This window comes from Perognathus longimembris, chromosome 28, assembly GCF_023159225.1.
Source record: "Perognathus longimembris pacificus isolate PPM17 chromosome 28, ASM2315922v1, whole genome shotgun sequence".
NCBI classification, from domain to species: domain Eukaryota; kingdom Metazoa; phylum Chordata; class Mammalia; order Rodentia; family Heteromyidae; genus Perognathus; species Perognathus longimembris.
The window spans coordinates 78,828,071-78,847,472 of record NC_063188.1 but is presented as its reverse complement, the minus strand read 5'-3'; the positions used below and the strand labels follow the sequence as shown (position 1 = coordinate 78,847,472).

Sequence of the window (19,402 nt, the reverse complement as noted above, 5' to 3'; positions counted from 1 at the left end):
AAAAAACAACTGAGGCTGGGCTGGGAATATGGCCTAGTGGCAAGAGTGCTTGCCTCCTACACATGAAGCTCTCGGTTCAATTCCCCAGCACCACATCTATGGAAAACGGCCAGAAGGGGGCACTGTGGCTCAGGTGGCAGAGTGCTAGCCTTGAGCGGGAAGAAGCCAGGGACAGTGCTCAGGCCTGAGTCCAAGGCCCAGGACTGGCCAAAAAAACAAAAACAAAAACAAAAAAAACCCACACACAACTGAGGCTAAGATAGCAGAAATGATCAAAAGCCCCAGGAACGAATTCAGAAAACAATTCCAGGAGTTTAGAATGGAAGTCTCGAAGGACCTTCAGGAAGTCAAGAAAGAAATGGAAGCAAAAGTAGATACAGTCTACTCCTCTGTTAAAGAAGACCTTAACATCCTGAGAAACAAAATGCATGAAAAAATAGATTAAAAACACAACTCATTAAAAGAAGAAATTACAATGAGAGCTGATCTGGCAATCATAAACAGCTTACTCACCTAGATGCAAACCATACTCGAAGCCACATCACAAAGAATTGATCATCTTGAATCTCAAGTCTAGCTTTTGGATGATGATTCAGCTGACAAGGACCAGAAGATTACTGCACTCCAAGAAACTGTCAAACTCCAGGGCAGACTAATCCAGGAGATAGTGGACAGGGAGAAGAGATATAATCTGCGTATAATCGGAATAGATGGAGAGGAGTACCAGAGCAGAAATATACAGCACATTTAATAGAATTATTACAGAGAACTTCACCAATCTCAAAAGGTAAAACCTCACCCAAATAACAGAAGCATATAGGTCACCTGGCAGACAGGACGCTAGAAGATCCTCCCCCAGACACATTACTACCAAGGCCTCAGATCTCAAGAATAAGTAGCAAATTTTGAACGCAGCCAAAATGAAGAAAGAACTATATTACAATGGAAAAAAGATCAGAATCACAGCAGACCTCCACACAAACGTAAAACCCATGAAAAGCCTGGAAGAACACAATCCATGTCCTCTAGGCCAACAACTGCCAACCCAGAATTAGATACCCAGCAAAATTAGAATTTACCTTCGAGGGAAAAAACAGATCTTTCCATAGCAAAGAGGAACTAAAGGATTATGTGAGTAAAAAACCAGCCTTACAGAGAATTCTAAGAGGGGAACCCCAGGGGCTGGGGATATAGCCTAGTGGCAAGAGTGCCTGCCTCGGATACACGAGGCCCTAGGTTCGATTCCCCAGCACCACATATACAGAAAACGGCCAGAAGCGGCGCTGTGGCTCAAGTGGCAGAGTGCTAGCCTTGAGCGGGAAGAAGCCAGGGACAGTGCTCAGGCCCTGAGTCCAAGGCCCAGGACTGGCCAAAAAAAAAAAAAATAATAAAAAAAAAAAATAAAAAAATAAATAAATAAATAAGAGGGGAACCCCACCCAACAGAAAATATACAGGACCCCCCAGACAGGAACAAAGAAACTACAATAGCCGGAGCCCAACAGGAAGAGCAGCTCAATAAAGACAAGAAAGGAGAGGAAACACAGCCTAACAGGAAAATGGAAGGGAAAAAAACCACACCTATCCATGATCTCTTTGAATATAAATGGTATAAATTCTCCGATAAAGAGGAGCAGACTGACAGAGTGGATCCATAAACAAAAAATTGCTGTTGTCTTCAAGAGACCCATCTTACAGCAAGGAACAAAAACAGGCTCCGAATGAAAGGATGGAGCAAGATCTTCCAAGCAAACACACCTACCAAAACGGCAGGGGTAGCCATCCTGATTTCAGACAAGCTAGACTTCAGAGACCCAATACACATTCTTCTCAGCAGCCCAAGGAACATACTCCAAAATAGATCATGTCATAGTCCACACAAAGAACCTCAGCAAAGACAAGAGTATTGACATTATTCCATGTATTTTATCTGATCACAGTGGAATCAAGGTAACCCTCAACAACAAAGGATACCACAGAGACTACACAAATACTTGGAGGCTAACCCCCTCACTGTTATCTAACACTTGGGTCACAGAGCAAATTAAGGATGAAATTAACGAATTCATAAGCCACAACAACAATGAAAATACATCACAAAGAAACCTATAGGATACAGCTAAGGCAGTGCTGAGGGGCAAGATCATTGCCCTCAGCGCATACATTAAAAGAATGGAATCAGAATAGGTAAATAACCTTATGATGCAGCTAAAACGTCTGGAGAAACAAGAAAAAATTAAATCTAAAACTACTAGGAGGAGAGAGATCACAAAGATTAAAGAAGAGATAAATCTGATTGAGAATAGGAAGACCATTCAACAAATAAATAAAACTAAAAGCTGGTTCTTTGAGAAAATAAATAAAATTGACAGACCCCTTGCAAGACTTACAAAAAAAAAGAAGAGAAGAGACTCATATCCGTAAGATCAGGGACTCCACTGGAAAAATTACAACAAATACACAGGATATTCAATCATAAGGAACTATTTCCAGAACCTTTACTCACTAAAAAACAATAATTTTACAGAAATGGATCAATTCTTAGAGAAGTATAAACTGCCCAAACTGAATCAAGAAGAAATAAATCAACTAAATAAACCAATAACTTACAACGAGATACAGGACGTAATCAAGAGCCTCCCAACAAAGAAAAGCCCAGGCCCGGATGGATTCACCAATGAATTCTAAACTCCTCAACAAAATATTAGCTAACAGGATCCAGAAACTGATCGAGAAAATTATACATCATGATCAAGTAGGCTTCATCCCACAGAGGCAAGGATGGTTCAACATCTGCAAATCAAATATAATTCACCACATCAACAGGGCTAAGACCAAGAACCACATCATCATCTCAACTGATGCCCAAAAAGCGTTTGACAAAATACAACACCCATACATGTTAAAAGCCCTGGAGAGAACAGGAATAGAAGGAACATTCTTTAAAACAATAAAAGCCATATACAACAGACCAACTGCTAATATATAATATTAAATGGGGAGAAACTAAAACCATTTCCCTTAAACTCAGGAACAAGACAAGGATGCCCACTCTCCCCACTTCTATTCAACATAGTGCTGGAATCCCTAGCCATAGCAATAAGGCAAGAGGAAGGGGAAGGGGGGAAGGGGGGAATGAGGAAGGAGGTAACAAACAGTATAAGAAATGTATCCAATGCCTAACGTATGAAACTGTAACCTCTCTGTACATCAGTTTGACAATTTTTTTTTAAAAAAGAGGGCATCAAAGGGATCCACATTGGCAAAGAAGAAATCAAACTATCCCTATTCCCAGATGACATGATCTTATATCTGAAGGACCCCCCAAAAAAAATCAGTCCTCAAGCTCCTAAACCTAATAAGCCATTTTGGCAAAGTAGCAGGATACAAAAATCAACCCACAAAAATCAGCAGCTTTTCTGTACACCAGCAATGTACAAGCAGAAAAGGAAATTATGGAAATACTACCATTTACAATAGCTAAAAAAAAAAAAAGAACAAATTACCTAGGGATTAACCTAACTAAAGACATGAATGACCTATTTAATGAGAACTATAAAAATCTAAAAAGGGAAATCAAAAGGACACAAGGAGATGGAAAGACCTCCCATCCCATGCTCAAGGGTAGGCAGAATCAATATAGTGAAAATGGCCATATTGCCCAAAATGTTATACAAATTCAATGCAATCCCCATCAAGATCCCAGCTACATTCTTCACTGAAATAGAGAAAACAACCCATAAATTCACATGGAACAGCAAAAGACCTAGACTAGCCAAAGCAATTCTAGGCAAAAGCAGCAGCGCAGGAGGAATCACAATACCAGACTTCAAGCTCTACTATAGGGCCATCATAACAAAAACAGCCTGGTACTGGCATAAAAACAGACCTGAAGACCAATGGAATAGGACAGAAGACCCAGAAATAAAGCAGCATTCTTACAGTCAGCAGGTAGTCGACAAAAGAGCTAATGACACACAATGGGAAAAAAAATAGCCTCTTCAACTACTGGTGCTGGGAAAACTGGGCAGCCACATATAGAAAAGTCAAAGTAGACCCTAGCCTATCACCATGCACCAAGATCAACTCAAAATGGATTAAGGACCTCAACATCAGACCTGAATCTTTGAAACTACTGAAGGACAGAGTAGGAAAGACGCTAGAACTTATAGGCACAGGAAGGAACTTCCTGAATAGAGTCCCAGGGGCACAACAAATAGATAGGGGAGACTCATCAAATGGTTTCTTTTTCTTTTTCTTTTTTTTTTTTTGGCCAGTCCTGGGACCTGGGCTCAGGGCCTGAGCACTGTCCCTGGCTTCTTTTTGCTCAAGGCTAACTCGGCCACTTGAGCCACAGCGCCACTTTCTGTATATGTGGTGCTGGGGAATTGAACACAGGGCCTCATGTATACGAGGCAAGCACTCTTGCCACGAGGCCATATCCCCAGCTGAGACTCAATAAATGGGACTACTACAAAATAAAAAGTTTCTGCACAGCTAAAGACATAGCCACCAAACTAGAAAGCCAACCATATGGGAAAGGATCTTACCAGCACAGCAACAGACAAAGGCCTAATATCTGTCATCTACAGAGAACTCAAAAAACTTACCCCCTCCAAACCTAGTAAACCAATTATTAAATGGGCAAAGGAGCTAAAGGCAGACTTCATAGGGGAAGAGATTAAAATGGCAAAGAAACATATGAGGAAATGTTCAACATCCCTGGCAGTAAAGGAAATGCAAATTAAAACAACCCTGAAACACCACCTCACTCCTCTTAGAATGGCCTATACTCTGAACTCAGGCAACAACAAATGCTGGAGGGGATGCGGGGAAAGAGGAACCCTTCTCCACTGTTGGTGGGAGTGCAAATTAGTGCAACCACTTTGGAGAACAGTATGGAGGTTTCTCAAAAAGCTCAATATAGACCTACCCTATGACCCAGCCATACCACTCCTAGGCATCTATCCTGAACAACAGGTCTCAGGATATCAAAAAGACATCTGCACATCCACATCTGCACAATAGCCAAAATATGGAAACAACCCAGATGCCCCTCTACAGATGAATGGATCCCAAAAATGTGGTACCTATACACACTGGAATACTACATAACAATTAGAAATTATAAAATATTGGTATTCGCAGGGAAATGGTCAGAACTTGAACAAATAATGTTGAGCGAGACAAGCCTAGAACACAGAGAACAAAGGGGCATGGTCTCCTTGATTTATGACTGCTAGGGTGGGTGGGAGAGTAGAGTCTTTGAATTTTGTGATTAAGAAAGTCTTTTCACCCTGCTTAAACCAGAAGGGCATCGATATACCAGAGCCAGAAGTGCTGAAAAAATTTTGAACACCCTAACCAATCTATATAGAAATTTTGCAGGCAACCCAGAGCAAGATGTGAGCAAGAGAAGCCACTACAGCCTTTCCTCGAGTTCCCCATCGCATGGCATGGAACTTGCCAAATGGGGATGAGGGACGCAGCCACTTCCGAGACTGAGGATTCCACAATGCTTTAACCCTTTGCCCTTGGTTGTCATTTATCTGTGTTCTCTTTCACTTGCCAGTGGGATTCAATGGCGTGATTCAAGTTGATGGCATGTAAATCTCATGTTTTCTAAGTGTTATAGCCAAACCTTCACAAGCAGTTTTTGGTCAGTTCTCAACGGGTTACAAATGGATTATCTCTGTTGTGTTTTTTCCTTGTTGCTCAATTGGGAATAAAAAGGGCTTGTAGGACTATGACTCCCTGGATAGTTCAAAGCCAGCCCGGGCAAAAGGAAAAAATTTCTCCAAAATCCCACCTCCCAGTTAAACAGCAAAGAGCCAGATTGAGAGCTCAACCACAGAGAGCGAGCAAAAGGCTGAAGCAGCACCGTGACTCAAGTGGTAGAGCACTAGCCTTGAGCGAAAGTGCTCATGGACAGTGCTCAGGCCCCGAGTTCAAACGCGGATGGGAAAATGCAATTCCAGCCACAAACGTTAAAATTCCTGGGACTTAGCCAGTCCAGGAGACGGAAAGGTGGAGTGGAGTGAGAGGAGAATGGTGCCATATTATCCTAAAGGGAGCTGCCTTGTTTCACCCTTTCAAAATGGATCAGAGCCGGGAAATCGAGAGAGATAATTCCTGTCCATTTTCTTCTTTTTTTGCCAGTTGTATATAGGTGTATATATATATTTATTTATTTTGCCTCTGACTGGCTAGGCCAAACCAGTTTTCTATCATTAACCACTTCTTTCAGTCGTTTCTCCTTACTCGTTCACTTTACAATTGGGTTTATGCTCCAAAAGGGAACTGTTCCTGGCTTATGCCCAGGGTGTGTTCTATGCCATTCATGCCAACCAGCTCTGAGAACTTGTCGATACTTTGCCTGACCTTTTCAAAAGTGTCTTTTGACAGAATAACATCTCTTGCTGAGATCACCAATGGGGAATTTGCCGTTCACAGTCGTCACCCTAACACAGGCCTGAACCCTGGAGGCACCAACCTTGGAAACTTCTGGGTATGCCCAAAGACTCAGGGGGGGCTAGAGAAAACCATAGCGCTCTCTGGCCCTAGTGACCATACTCATGGTAATGATGGGGACTTTTTGCCAGCTACACCGGACTGCCAGGCTGACCAGGGGCCCTTGATTTACGTCGCCCCCTTGACAGCAGGAAGTAGCTACAGAAGACGAGACCTCCATCCATACTCCCTGCCTGGTGGCCGCCGGTGTCATAATTTTAAAAAACAAAAGGGGGAGGTATTCCCCAGGATTAATTAAGGATTCCCTAGGATTAATTAGGGATTAGTTATGCTTATGTTAATTATCCAGAAATTTTAAATCATCCCGAATCAGTGTGGGATGGAGTACAGTATATGTGTTTTTCCAGATTGGAAAATTAAACCCAGAGCACCCACTCTGGAGAAATGTTTTCTTGTTCTCTCCAGGAAAAGGAGGACCATGTTGGACTTCTGCTCTCCCATGAAAATATGGAAAGTAGGACTGCCTACGGTAGGAGGCAACCAAGCTTCCTTTCCTTGTCTGCTTTCTAGATTCCTTCTTGAGCATCTCATGGCTCATGGAAAGTAGGACTGCCTACGGTAGGAAGCAACCAAGCTTCCTTTCCTTGTTTGCTTTCTAGATTCCTTCTTGAGCATCTCATGGCTCAATGTTTTGCTGTGGCAATACTGCCTACAGCGTCACACAAAGAAACCAAAGGAATTTTGCACCATGCTTCTTCCTTTCCTCTCCCCCTGCTGCTAGACTTGGGGAGTCCTGTTGGAAAGAAAATAGGAGCTGAGGGTATTGACACTCAACCCCAATGTTTTATGATAGAAATGTTTAAAAGGGTAAATGCAAAGGTTTAACACCTTGGCTTCAATGTTTATATAAAAGAATGTTTTACTAATCACTTATGTTTGAGTTATCAGCTACTGTGAACTGCCGGGAATGCCAGAGTTTCAGCTTCTACCTCACCAACAAAAGAGGGCTGCTGTCTGCACCTTCCTGCACTTGGCAGAAACCAGCTGAGGATTCTGACTTCTGGACATAGCCAGATGAATGGACCCTTACCTACCCCTCACCCCAGTTTTGTGGAAGGGGCCCCACACAGATCTTATGTCAGCATTTGCCTTATGCCCACACATGCCATGTGTTTACAGCATCCCCTGCTTATTGAAAAAAACAAAAAGGGGGAGATGTTGGGGATTATTATGGCCTGGGAAATACTGCCCTTCCACCAGCCTTGGGACAATAGAAGCCCCTCCCACCTTTTGACCTCCACCCCTTGGGAGGTGAACACGTGCGTGCCACCATGATGGGGTTGTCCCGCCCACAAAGGGAAGTTTCGTGATGTCACTTGATGAACGTGACCCCTAGCCTATGACTGACCCTTTGGCCAGCCCCCTTTCTTTCCCGCCATTACTTCTATATAAGTGCCCTTCCATATTAAAGTCTTTGAGACGCATTCCACCACCGCAGCGTGTCCCTGATGCCTTCCTTTTCGCCTCCGCCCTCGGTAACATGTGGGGGGAACTGGGGGGAGGGGAAGCTTCAGCAACCCGTCCTCAACTTAGCGCTTGCCCATGTGAGCACGCCTTTGGCCTTCCGCTGGCGGAGGGCCAGGCTGGGTGCTCTTTCATAGAGTTTGTGGTTACCATTCTCCCCGTGGGGGGAGAAAGGGGGTGTCCAGAACCCCAACACTGGGGAATCGAACCCAGGGCCTCATGTATGAGGCAAGCACTCTTGCCACTAGGCCATATTCCCAGCCCCTGGTTTTTCTTTGCCAGTCCTGGGACTTGAACTCAGGGCCTGAGCACTCTCCCTGGCTTGTTTTTGCTCAAGGCTAGCCCTGTGCCACTTGAGCCACAGCGCCACATCTGGCTTTTTCTATATACATGGTGCTGAGGAATTGAACCCAGGTCTTCACGTATACGAGACAAGTAGTTTACCACTAGGCCATATTCCCAGCCCCTAGACTCTTATCTTTAATAAACTACTCAGAGAAAGCCGGAAATAGATCTGTGTCTCAAGTGGTAGAGCACTAGCTTTGAGCACAAAAGAACAAGGATCATGCCCAGACCCTGAGTTCACTATCTAGCCTGGTATAAAACCAAAACCAAAACCCACCAGAAATAAGATAGAGACTGACTGAGGAGCAAATAGTCAAAATAAACTTAGGAAAAACGAAGAATATAAAAACCAGGAACTTGGGGATGGGAAGATGGTGTAGTGGTAAAGTGCTTGCCTTGCATACATGAAGCCCTGGGTTTGATTCCTTGGCGCCACATATATAGAAAAAGCCAGAAGTGGTGCTGTGGCTCAAGTGGTAGAGTGCTAGTCTGGAGCAAAAAGAAGCCAGGGGGCTGGGAATATGACCTAGTGGCAAGAGTGCTTGACTTGTATACATGAAGCCCTGGGTTCAATTCCTCAGCACCACATATATAGAAAATAAAGTCCAGAAGTGGCGCTGTGGCTCAAGTGGCAGAGTGCTAGCCTTGAGCAAAAAGAAGCCAGGGACAGTGGTCAGGCCCTGAGTTCAAGCCCCAGGACTGGCAAAAAAAAAAGCAGCAGCCAGGGACAGTGCTCAGGCTCTGAGTTCAAGCCCCAGGACTGGCAAAAACAAAACAAAACAAAACAGAAACTTCATCAGTTATAAATCACAGACAATGCCAGACACTGGTGTTTCATGCTTGTAATCCTAGCTACTGATGGGGATGAGATCTGAGGACTCTGGTAAATCAGCCCAGGTAGGAAAGTTTGTGACACTCTTACCTCCAATTTTTCACCAAAGTCTGGAAGTGGATTGGTAGGTCAAGTAGTAGAACACTAGTATTGAGTAAGCAAAGTAAACAAAGGTCAATATCCAGGCCCCAAGTTCCCATCCCAGGACTGTCTCACACTCACACACAATCACATACTATCTAGACATGGGCTCAATAACTATCAAACTTGAGTTTCTGTTAAAAGAAAAATTGCCTCAACTGTAGGTAATCATTCATGTCTGACCTTCTTACCTATACCCTCATTAGAAATGAAATATTCAAATAGGTTATTAAAAAATAACCTTTGTCCAGGAAAAAGAAACAAGATTTTTCTTTCTGTCTTTTCTGTTGGTTTATATGTCTTTGGGAGGGTAGAGGGAGGCACAGAAATTGAGAGACAAAGGGTAAACAATTGCAGCAATAGACACTATGTTGAAAAAGAACTATACAACTTGTGGATAGGGATGGGAGGGAGAGAAACTGGGAGAGAGTGAGGGAAGGGATGACACTGTCCAAAAAGAAATATTCTTTACCTGACTTATGGAACTGTAACCCATCTGTATATCACCTTTATAACAAAAAAAGGAAAAAATGACTCCATCTCAATCAATTGGTGTGTGTGTTTTTTTCTTGGTCCTGGGGCTTGAACTTGGGGCCTGGGCACAGTCCTTGAGAGCACCACTTCTGGCTTTTTCTGTTTATGTGGTATTGAAGAATCAAACCCAAGGCTTCATGTATGCTAGGAAAGCACTCTACCACTAAGCCACATTCTCAGCCAGTATGTGGAGTTTTCCAAACCTGACATCTTTTCTTTGGCTTTGCTTTTTTGCTCAAGGCTTGATGGCTGGTGCTTTACCACTTGAGCCACACCTTCAGTTTAGCATTTTGGTGGTTATTTTAGAGATGAATTCTCATAGACTTCGGTGTCCAGTAGCTTTGAAATTATATTCCCTACATGCATTTCCTGAGTAGTTAGGATTATAGGCATGAGCCACCAATGCTTGGACAGCATTTTTCTCAAAAAAGGAAAAGTTAGCTTTCTCTACTGCCTGTAGGGTCTCCTAACGACCATGAATATTAGGAATCCTCCTCAACTCTGTATTTTCATTTATCTATTTGTTTACTTCTGTACCTATACTATATGCTTTTAAAAAATTATCCTTAAGTAGCAGTAATACATTCTTAATTAACATGCTTCATATAAAAACTTGATATCTATTAGAGTTTAACATTGTTCAGAAGATTGAACTACACTATAATAAAATTAAGGACCTCTGGAATTGGGCCAATGACAGAATGCTTGCCTAGCAAACAACTTGAACAGAGAGTTCAAACCCTTATATCATTAAAATGAAATGTTTTTTTATTCATCAGCAGATAAAATAAGCATATGAAGATGTTCAACTTAACAAGAAAATCCAAAATAAATAAACTAATCCTCCATACATGTCAGAAATGGCTAAATAAAAACAAAAATAAGAGCTGGAAAGGATGTGGAGCAATTTTAACTTATAAACTGCTTCTTGGAAGTATGCAATAAACTTTGGCAAAACTGGTATTATCTAATTTTTTGCCAGTCCTGGGGCTTGCACTAAGGGCCTGAGCACTGTCCTTGGCTTCTTTTTGCTCAAACCTAGCATGCTACCACTGAGTGGTATTATTTATTAATGCAGCACACATTCAATAGCCTATTGAATATCCTATCCAGCTTTTCCACTCCTAGGTATACACCCAAAAGAAACACAAATATATGTATGCTAAAAAATAAGTGCAAGGATGGGCATAGTTGTACATACCTGTGATCTCAGCTAATTGGGAGGTAGAAACTGGGAGGCTAGAATTGAAGGCTAGCCAGGGCAAAAAGCAAGTGAGATCCATCTGAATCAAGAATCTGGGAGTGCATACATTTATCTATAATCCCAACTACCGGGGGGCACAGGTAACAGAACAGCCATCAAGCTACTGACTTGAAAAGGCCTTTCTGTGTCAATTTAGGAATAAGTTACAATATAAAACACAAACTATCTGATTTATGAAATGGTAGCCCCTCTGTACAACACATTAGTAGTAACAAGAAAATTATTTTAAAAATCACAAACTACACTGGTTGCTGGTGGTTCATGCCTATAATCCTAGCTACTCAGGAGGCTGAGATCTGAGGATCACAGTTAAAGCCAGCCTGGGCAGGAAAGTCCATCAGACTCATCTCCAATAAATTACTCAAAAAATCCAGAAGCAGAGCTATGGTTCAAACGGTAAAGGGTTAGTCTTGAGAAAAAAAAGAAAGGGACAGCACCTCTAGGCCCTGAGTTCAAGCTTCAAGACTGGAACACATAGCTGGGGATGTAGCTTATTGGTAGAGTTCTTGCCTAGCATGTGTGAAGCCCTGGGTTCAAGTCCTCAGTACCAGAACAACAGAAAAAGCTGGAAGTGGCACTGTGGCTCAAGTGATAGAGTTCTAGCCTTGAGCCAAAGAAACTCAGGGAGAGTGCCCAGACCCTGAGTTCAAGTGCCAGGATGGGCAAAACAAACAAACAAAAAAACAACAACAAAAAATGACTGGCATACACACAAACAAAAATGGCAGGAGACTGAGATCTGAAGGATCTGTTTGAAGACAATCTGGACAGAAAAGTTCAAGAGACATCATTTCCAATCAACCAGCAAAAAAACTGGACAGGTAGTATGGCTCAAATGGTAGAGAATCAGCTGTGACAGAAAAAGCTGAACAAGAGCTGAAGGCACTGAGTTCAAGTTCAGTTAAATAAATAGGTATCAGTTTAATGAACAAACAGATGGGTACCAGTGCCTCACACCTATAATCTTACCTACACAGGAGGCTGAGATGTGAGGATCACAGTTCAAAGCCAGCTCTGGCAGGAAAGCCTGAGCAACTTTTTTTTGCCATTCCTGGGGCTTGAACTTTGGGCCCAGGTGCTGTCCCTGAGCTTATTTTGCTCGAGGCAAACACTCTACCACTTGATCAACAACACCACTTCAGGATTTTCTGAGTTGTTTATTGGAGATAAGAGTCTCATGGAGTTTCCTGTGTGGGCTGGCTTCAAACACCTATCCTCAGATCTCAGCCTCTTAAGTAGCTAGGATTACAGGTGTGAGAGACTCTTAATCACCATTTAACCACCTAAAACCCAGTAGATGGAGCTGTGGCTCAAGTGATAAAGCAGTAGCTTTGAGCAGAAAAAGCTCAGGGACAGCATCTAGACCCTGAGTTCAAGGCCCAGGACTGGCATAAAAATTAATTAATAAATTCGAGTTTGTATTTCTTCAAGAGCTATATACAAATGACCAATAAATACAGGAAAAGATGCTCAAATATCAGTAAGTATTAGAGAAATGGAAATCAAAACTATGATGAAAATTGAGGTTGTAGCTCAGAGTTAGAGCACTTGCTTACCACATATGAGGCTCTGGATTCCATCCACAGTACTGTAAAACAAAACAAAAATCTAGTAAGTATCACCTCCTGCTTACTGGGATGACAAGAATAAAATAAAGAGAACAAATTTAGTTAAGTGAGGGTATAACAAACTGGAATCATAAATTGCTGGCATCTGCTCAAAACCAAAAGGAAAGCAGCATTCAACTGGTAGAGCATCAGCTGTGATAGAAAAAGCTGAACAAGAACTGAAGGCTCTGAGTTCAAGTACAGTTAAATAGGTATCAGTTAAATAAGTGAACAACTATATTGCAACCTAATTTTTATCTTCTATGAAAATGATTTGGTGCTTTTGCACAACTATTATTTCCCAGTCTAGTATGTAGAGAAAGAAAAATAATGACAAAAAGAAAAGCTCAAGAAGTCTGACTACTACTTTGGTTTCTCTCTCCACTTCTTCTTTCCTTGTTCCCCTTTCTTCCACACTAGGGATAGAACCCAGGGCCTCATGCATGTTAGGCAAGTACTCTATCACAAAGCCACATTCCTAATGCAGGTCTTAATTTTTTTTGAGAAAGGGTTTTGAAATGTAGTACAGGCTGCTCACAAAGCCATGCTCCTCCTCGCTCGTCTCAACTGCTATGATTACAGGGATATACCACCATGCCTGTTTTTTCAGGCCATGCCTAGCCCCTATATCTTCTTTTTGTGTGTGTTGGTCCTGGGGTTTGAATTCAGGGCCTGGGTGAATCCCTGAGCTTCTTTTGCTCAAGGCTAGAGTTTTACCACTTAATCCACAGCTCTACTTCAGATTTTTTGTGGTTAAAGAATCTCAAGGGGCTGGGGATATGGCCTAGTGGCAAGAGAGCTTGCCTCGTATACATGAGGCCCTGGGTTCAATTCCCCAGCACCACATATACAGAAAACGGCCAGAAGTGGCGCTGTGGCTCAAGTGGCAGAGTGCTAGCCTTGAGCAAAAGGAAGCCAGGGACAGTGCTCAGGCCCTGAGTCCAAGCCCCAGGACTGGCCAAAAAAAAAAAAAGAATCTCAAGGACTATCTTGCTCCAGCTGACTTCAAAACATGATCATCAGATCTCAGCCTCCTGAGTAGCTAGGTACAGGCATGAACTACCAGTGCCTGGTGCTGTCTCCTCTTAAAGCCATTACATTTTAAATATTTTCTACTGTTAATCTGTCAATTTCTCAGTAATAGCCCTAACCCATCCAAAAAAAACTTGAGAGGAAAAGTTCTCTCACCCTCCTACTCCAACAATTACATTTGAGTATCCACACCAGAGAAAATGTACATCTACACAAAAACTGACCAAAAGAAAAGAAATGTGTATGCACAATGTAAGAATGAACCTTAAAAACATGCTAACTAAAAGATGACAGACAAAATAACATGCTTTATTATTCTATTTATATAAAATGTCTACAATAGACAGGAAGTGCATTAGTGGTTGACCACTAATGGATATGTGTCCTTCAAGGCAGTGATAAAACATTAAAAATATTGATAAAATGTTCTAAAATTAGATGGTTAAAAAGTTTGCCCATTTTGAAAATGTTAAAAATCACTATAAACTCTAATTTTCTTTTCTTTCTTTCTTTCTTTCTTTCTTTCTTTCTTTCTTTCTTTCTTTCTTTCTTTCTTTCTTTCTTTCTTTCTTTCTTTCTTTCTTTCTTTCTTTCTTTCTTTCTTTTTTGCCAGTCCTGGGCCTTGAACTCAGGGCCTGAGCACTGCCCTGGCTTCTTTTTGCTCAAGGTTAGCACTCTGCCACTTGAGCCACAGTGCCACTTCTGGCCGTTTTCTATATACGTGGTGTGCTGGGGAATTGAACTCAGGGCTTCGTGTATACAAGGCAAGCACTTTTGCCACTAGGCCATATTCCCAGACCTAAGCTTTTCTTTTTTGACCTGGCACTGGGGCTTGAACTCAGGGCCTTGCATTCTCAGCTAGGCTCTTTCCCTCATACTTGGTAGTCTCTCCCACTTAAGCTATGCTCCCATTTCTGGCTTTCTGCTGGTTAATAGGAGATAAAAGAGTGTCAGATAATGTATAAATCAGAAAGAAAAATTACAAGAAATCAGAAAACACTATAAGGGGCTGGAGGGGTGGCTTAGGGGCATTGCACTCACTTAGCAAATATGAGGTCTTGAGTTCAAACCCCAGCATCACCAAAATAGGAAGGGAGGGAACTGGGAATGTGGCTTAGTGGTAGAGTGCTTGCCTAGCATGCACGAAGCCCTGGGTTCGATTCCTCAGCATCACATAAACAGAAAAGGCCGGAAGTGTCTCTGTGGCTCAAGAGGTAGAGCGCTAGCCTTGAGCAAACAAGAAGCCAGGGATAGTGCTCAGGCCCTGAGTCCAAGCTCCAGGACTGGCCAAAAAAAGGGAGGAAAGGAAGAAGAGAGAAATGACACTACATAAAAACTTATGCTTGCCTAGCATGCATGAAGCCCTGGGATTGATTCCTCAGTACCACATACACAGAAAAAGCCAGAAATGGGTCTGGGGTTCAAGTGGCAGAGTGCTAGCCTTGAGCAAAAGAAGCTCAGGGACAGTGCCTAGGTCCCGAGTTCAAGCCTCAGGACTGAGAGAAAACGACAAGAACAGCATTAAGCTGAAATGTTACTAAAGAAAAATTCATAGACTCAGTATTATAAAAGAAAATGCATAGTAGTAAGGCATAGTCAATTTAGGATTATAAAAATAAAGTCAATCTTAGCTACATGGATGGCTGAGATCTGCTGATCATAGTTTGAAGACAGCCCAGGCAGGAACAGCCCTGAGGCTCTTATCTCCAGTTAACCACCAAATAGCGAGAGAAGTAGAGCTGTGGCCCAAGTAGTAGAGTGCTAACCTTGAGCTGAAAAACTCTGGGACAGTGCCCATTCCTGAGTTCAAGCACAGGGCTAACACATACACACATGCATGCTCAAATGACAGGCATTTACAGGGAAATGGACAGACCTAGAAAAAATGATGGTAAGTGAAGTCAGGCTCAGAGAGACAAACTGCACTGTTTTTTTCCTCATATATGGAAGCTAAATCTAAAATACAATCATGCATGATAACATATGCAGGGCTCAAAGCATTTACTTACAAACTGATTAGAAGATGGTATACTTAGGGGAGGAGTCCAAAGGTGTAACTCCTCTAAACAACATACTATTTATCAAATGAATACCAGGAAGTAGAAGCAGGCTTGGGGAAGGAGGACGAAGTGGGGTTACATGAATGGAGGGAATCAGAATGAACAAATGCAATACAAATTCATTATGTAAAAGCTGGACTATATGACTTGTGGATAGGGACAGGAGGGAGAAAATGGGGGACAACTATGGAAGGGGTGACAGTGACAAAGCATTCTACCCATAACCTGATTTATGGAATTAACCTCTTTGTATAATTACTTAATAACAAACATTGATCTTTCTGGGTACTAGTAACTCAGACTTGTAATTCTAGCTACTCAGGAGGCTGAGATTTGAGGATTTCAGTTCCAAGACAGCCTGGGCAGGAAGCCCATAAGATGTTTATCTCCAAATAACTACCAAAAAAGCTAGAAGTACTGCTGTGGCTCAAGTGGTAGAGCACTGGCCTTGAGCAAAAAAGCTCAGGGATGGCATCCAGGCCTCGAGTTCAGGCCCTAGGACTGGCACACACACACATAAAAGAGAAGCTAAGCTGGGCAGTGATGCTTATAATCCTAGCTACTCACTCTGAGGATTATGGCTTGCAGCCAGGTAGGAAAAGTCTGGAGACTCATCTCCAAGTAACCACAAAAAGCTAAAAGTGGAGCAATGGCTCAAGTAGTAAGAGGATTAGCCTTCAGCAAAAGAGCACAGACACACAAAAATTAAAAAAAAAAAAAAAACCCAAGCTGTGGGCTGGGAATATGGCCTAGTGGTAAAATGCTCGCCTCATATACATGAAGCCCTGGGTTCGTATCCTCAGCATCACATATATAGAAAAAAGCCAGAAGTGGCACTGTGGCTCAAGTGGCAGAGTGCTAGCCTTGAGCAAAAAGAAGCGAGAGACAGTGCTCAGGCCCCAAGTTCAAGCCCCATGACTGGCAAAAAACAAACAAAATGAAGCACCAAAAGAACCAAGAAGTGGAGTTGTGGTGTAAGTAGTCGAGCACTTACTCCCCTTAAGCAAAAACAGCTCAGGAACAGTGCACTGAGTGCAAAACAAACAAAAACAAAGGACAAAAAAAAAAACCCTCAAAGGAAAGAATTAATGAAGGTCATATATTAATGGCAGAGGAAAAAACACAGTAAATTTAATTAAGTCAAAAGGTTGTGGAGGGGCTGGGGATGTGGCCTAGTGGCAAGAGAGCTTGCCTCCTATACATGAGGCCCTGGGTTCGATTCCCCAGCACCACATATACAGAAAACGGCCAGAAGTGGCGCTGTGGCTCAAGTGGCAGAGTGCTAGCCTTGAGCAAAAGGAAGCCAGGGACAGTGTTCAGGCCCTGAGTCCAAGGCCCAGGACTGGCCAAAAAAAAAAAAAAAAAAAAAAAGGTTGTGGAGTTTGAAATTCAGGTCCTGGTACTCCCCACTGCAAGCACTCTACAACTTGGGCCACATCCCTGGCTTTAAAAGAAGGGCGTATGTGTTGGTCTTGGGCATAGGCGCAGTCCCTAAGCTTTTTGCTCAAGGCTAGTGTTCTCCCAACCTGAGCTACAGTTGCACTTCTGGCTTTTTTTTTGCTGGTTAATTGGAGATAAGTCTCATAGACATTCCTGTCCTGATGGCTTTGAACCTCAATTCTCAGATCTCATACACCTGAGTAGCTAGGATAACTGGGGTGAGCCACCTGTTCCACAGTTAAAAGTAGGTTTTTGAAATAAATTCATCTCAGAAATAAAGACCAGTAGCAGTGCATCTTTGGCTCATCCTGTAATTCTACCTACTCAGGAGGCTGACGCCTGGGGGACAGAGGTTGCAAGTCAGATCCAGGCAGGCAGTAAAATCTATGGCATTCATTTCCAATTAACTAGCAAACTGCAGACTGGACATGTGACTCAAACGGTGGATCACCAGCTGTACCCAGGAAGAGACAAGAGTTCAAATCCCAGTACCAGCTAAAAGAAAAAGCTGTCATCACATGGACCTTTAGATCTGACTTCACAGACCTCTCACTACTCCCAAATAGTAAAAATATCCCTCACCCCAGAAATCACCCAATAAACTCAATTACAAACCTCACAGGCCAGCCATATACTGACTGCCATGTATTTATCAACTCTTATAATCATTTGCCCTAGAGAGTCTGTATCACTAACTCTAGGATGCCAGGGTTCCTATCACTCCATTCCACAAACTTCACTGCAGATCTCCCCGATCTCCCCCAAAGTGACCTTGGAGAAGCTCTTCACCTTACAGAGCAAAGCATGCTCCAAACACCTCCATAATGATCCCTGTGCTTAGCTAGTCCTAAATCTGCCTTTTTATTTTTTTATTTTTTATTTTATTTTATTTTATTTTTTGGCCAGTCGTGGGCCTTGGACTCAGGGCCTGAGCACTGTCCCTGGCTTCTTCCCGCTCAAGGCTAGCACTCTGCCACTTGAGCCACAGCGCCGCTTCTGGCCGTTTTCTGTATATGTGGTGCTGGGGAATCGAACCTAGGGCCTCGTGTATCCGAGGCAGGCACTCTTGCCACTAGGCTATATCCCCAGCCTAAATCTGCCTTTTTAAAAACACTGAACCTGGCGCCGGTGGCTCAGGCCTGTAATCCTAGCTACTCAGGTGGTTGAGATCTGAGGATCACAATTCGAAGGCAGTGGAGAAGCAAAGTCTGTAAGACTCATCTCTAACCAGTAAGAAGCTGGAAGTGCAGGTGTGACTCAAATGGAAGAGCACTAGCACTGCGCCGAAAAGGCCAAGTGAGAGCTTGAGGCCTTTAGTTCAAGCCCCAATACTACAAAAACAAACAAAAAATCCACACACAATCTGAGCTTCACGACGGCAAGGTGCTTGGAGGGAGCCTCGCGGTTTTGGACTTGAGCTGCACACAGTGCCAGTGCCAGGTCAGAAGCAGAAGCCCGCCCCAAGACACCAGCTGCACTTACAGTGCGTGCGCGTGCGCGTGCGCAAACGCTAGCGTGGGGTCAGAAGAAAGGCGGGCTTTCCAATTTTCTTCCGCTACTTTGCCAGGCAGGGAACATGGCTGGCTCCAAAGCAGCATCTCTACTGGTGACGCCATCTTGGGCGCCTGAGTCTTTCGACCGCGGATTCCGCGTACCCCCCCCCCCCATCCCAATTTCCCAGTGGTGTCCTTGAGGCGCCAAGGCCGCCGACCAACCTCATCACGGGGTGGCCTCCGTCCGCCGCCGCGGTAAGTGACCTCCAAGGAGCAGCAGGCTGAGGATCAAGGCCTCAGGATCGCCTACTAACCCCCGTTCCAACTGGCTGCGACCGGACCTGCTTCTCTGGAGCGATTATTAGCCGCACTCCTCCACAGGACGCAGCAGCCCTCCCTCAGACCCTTCCGTTCCATCGGCTCCCCAATTGCCGCGCTTCTCCGCGGGACGCGGCGGCTCTCCCTCCAGTCCCTTCCATTGCCGCCGCTCCCGAGGGGATTCTTATGAACCCACCTAGCTATGTCTCTACTGGAACCTCCGACGGCCCACGGGAAGGGATGGCAGAAGCCGAAAACGCCAAGTGTCTCGATGGACCTGGAACAGCGCCTTTGGCGGGGGAGGGGAGGAGGGGCGAGCGGGAGGATTATAGCGCTTACAGG

General features: G+C 43.5%; 1 protein-coding gene across 1 annotated transcript in view; it reads right to left on the bottom strand.

The window, feature by feature from the left end:
- Znf41 (zinc finger protein 41) overlaps positions 1-19,351 on the bottom strand; it is a 42,950-nt gene extending 23,599 nt beyond the window's left edge. The window contains exons 1-2 of the mRNA XM_048335686.1: positions 19,257-19,351; positions 12,667-12,698 (exon numbers count right to left, since the gene is read on the bottom strand). Of these exons, the coding sequence (XP_048191643.1) occupies positions 12,667-12,671 (5 nt within the window). The 5' untranslated portion in view covers positions 12,672-12,698; positions 19,257-19,351. The remainder of the gene's footprint in view (positions 1-12,666; positions 12,699-19,256) is intronic.
- Positions 19,352-19,402: the final 51 nt, after the last annotated feature.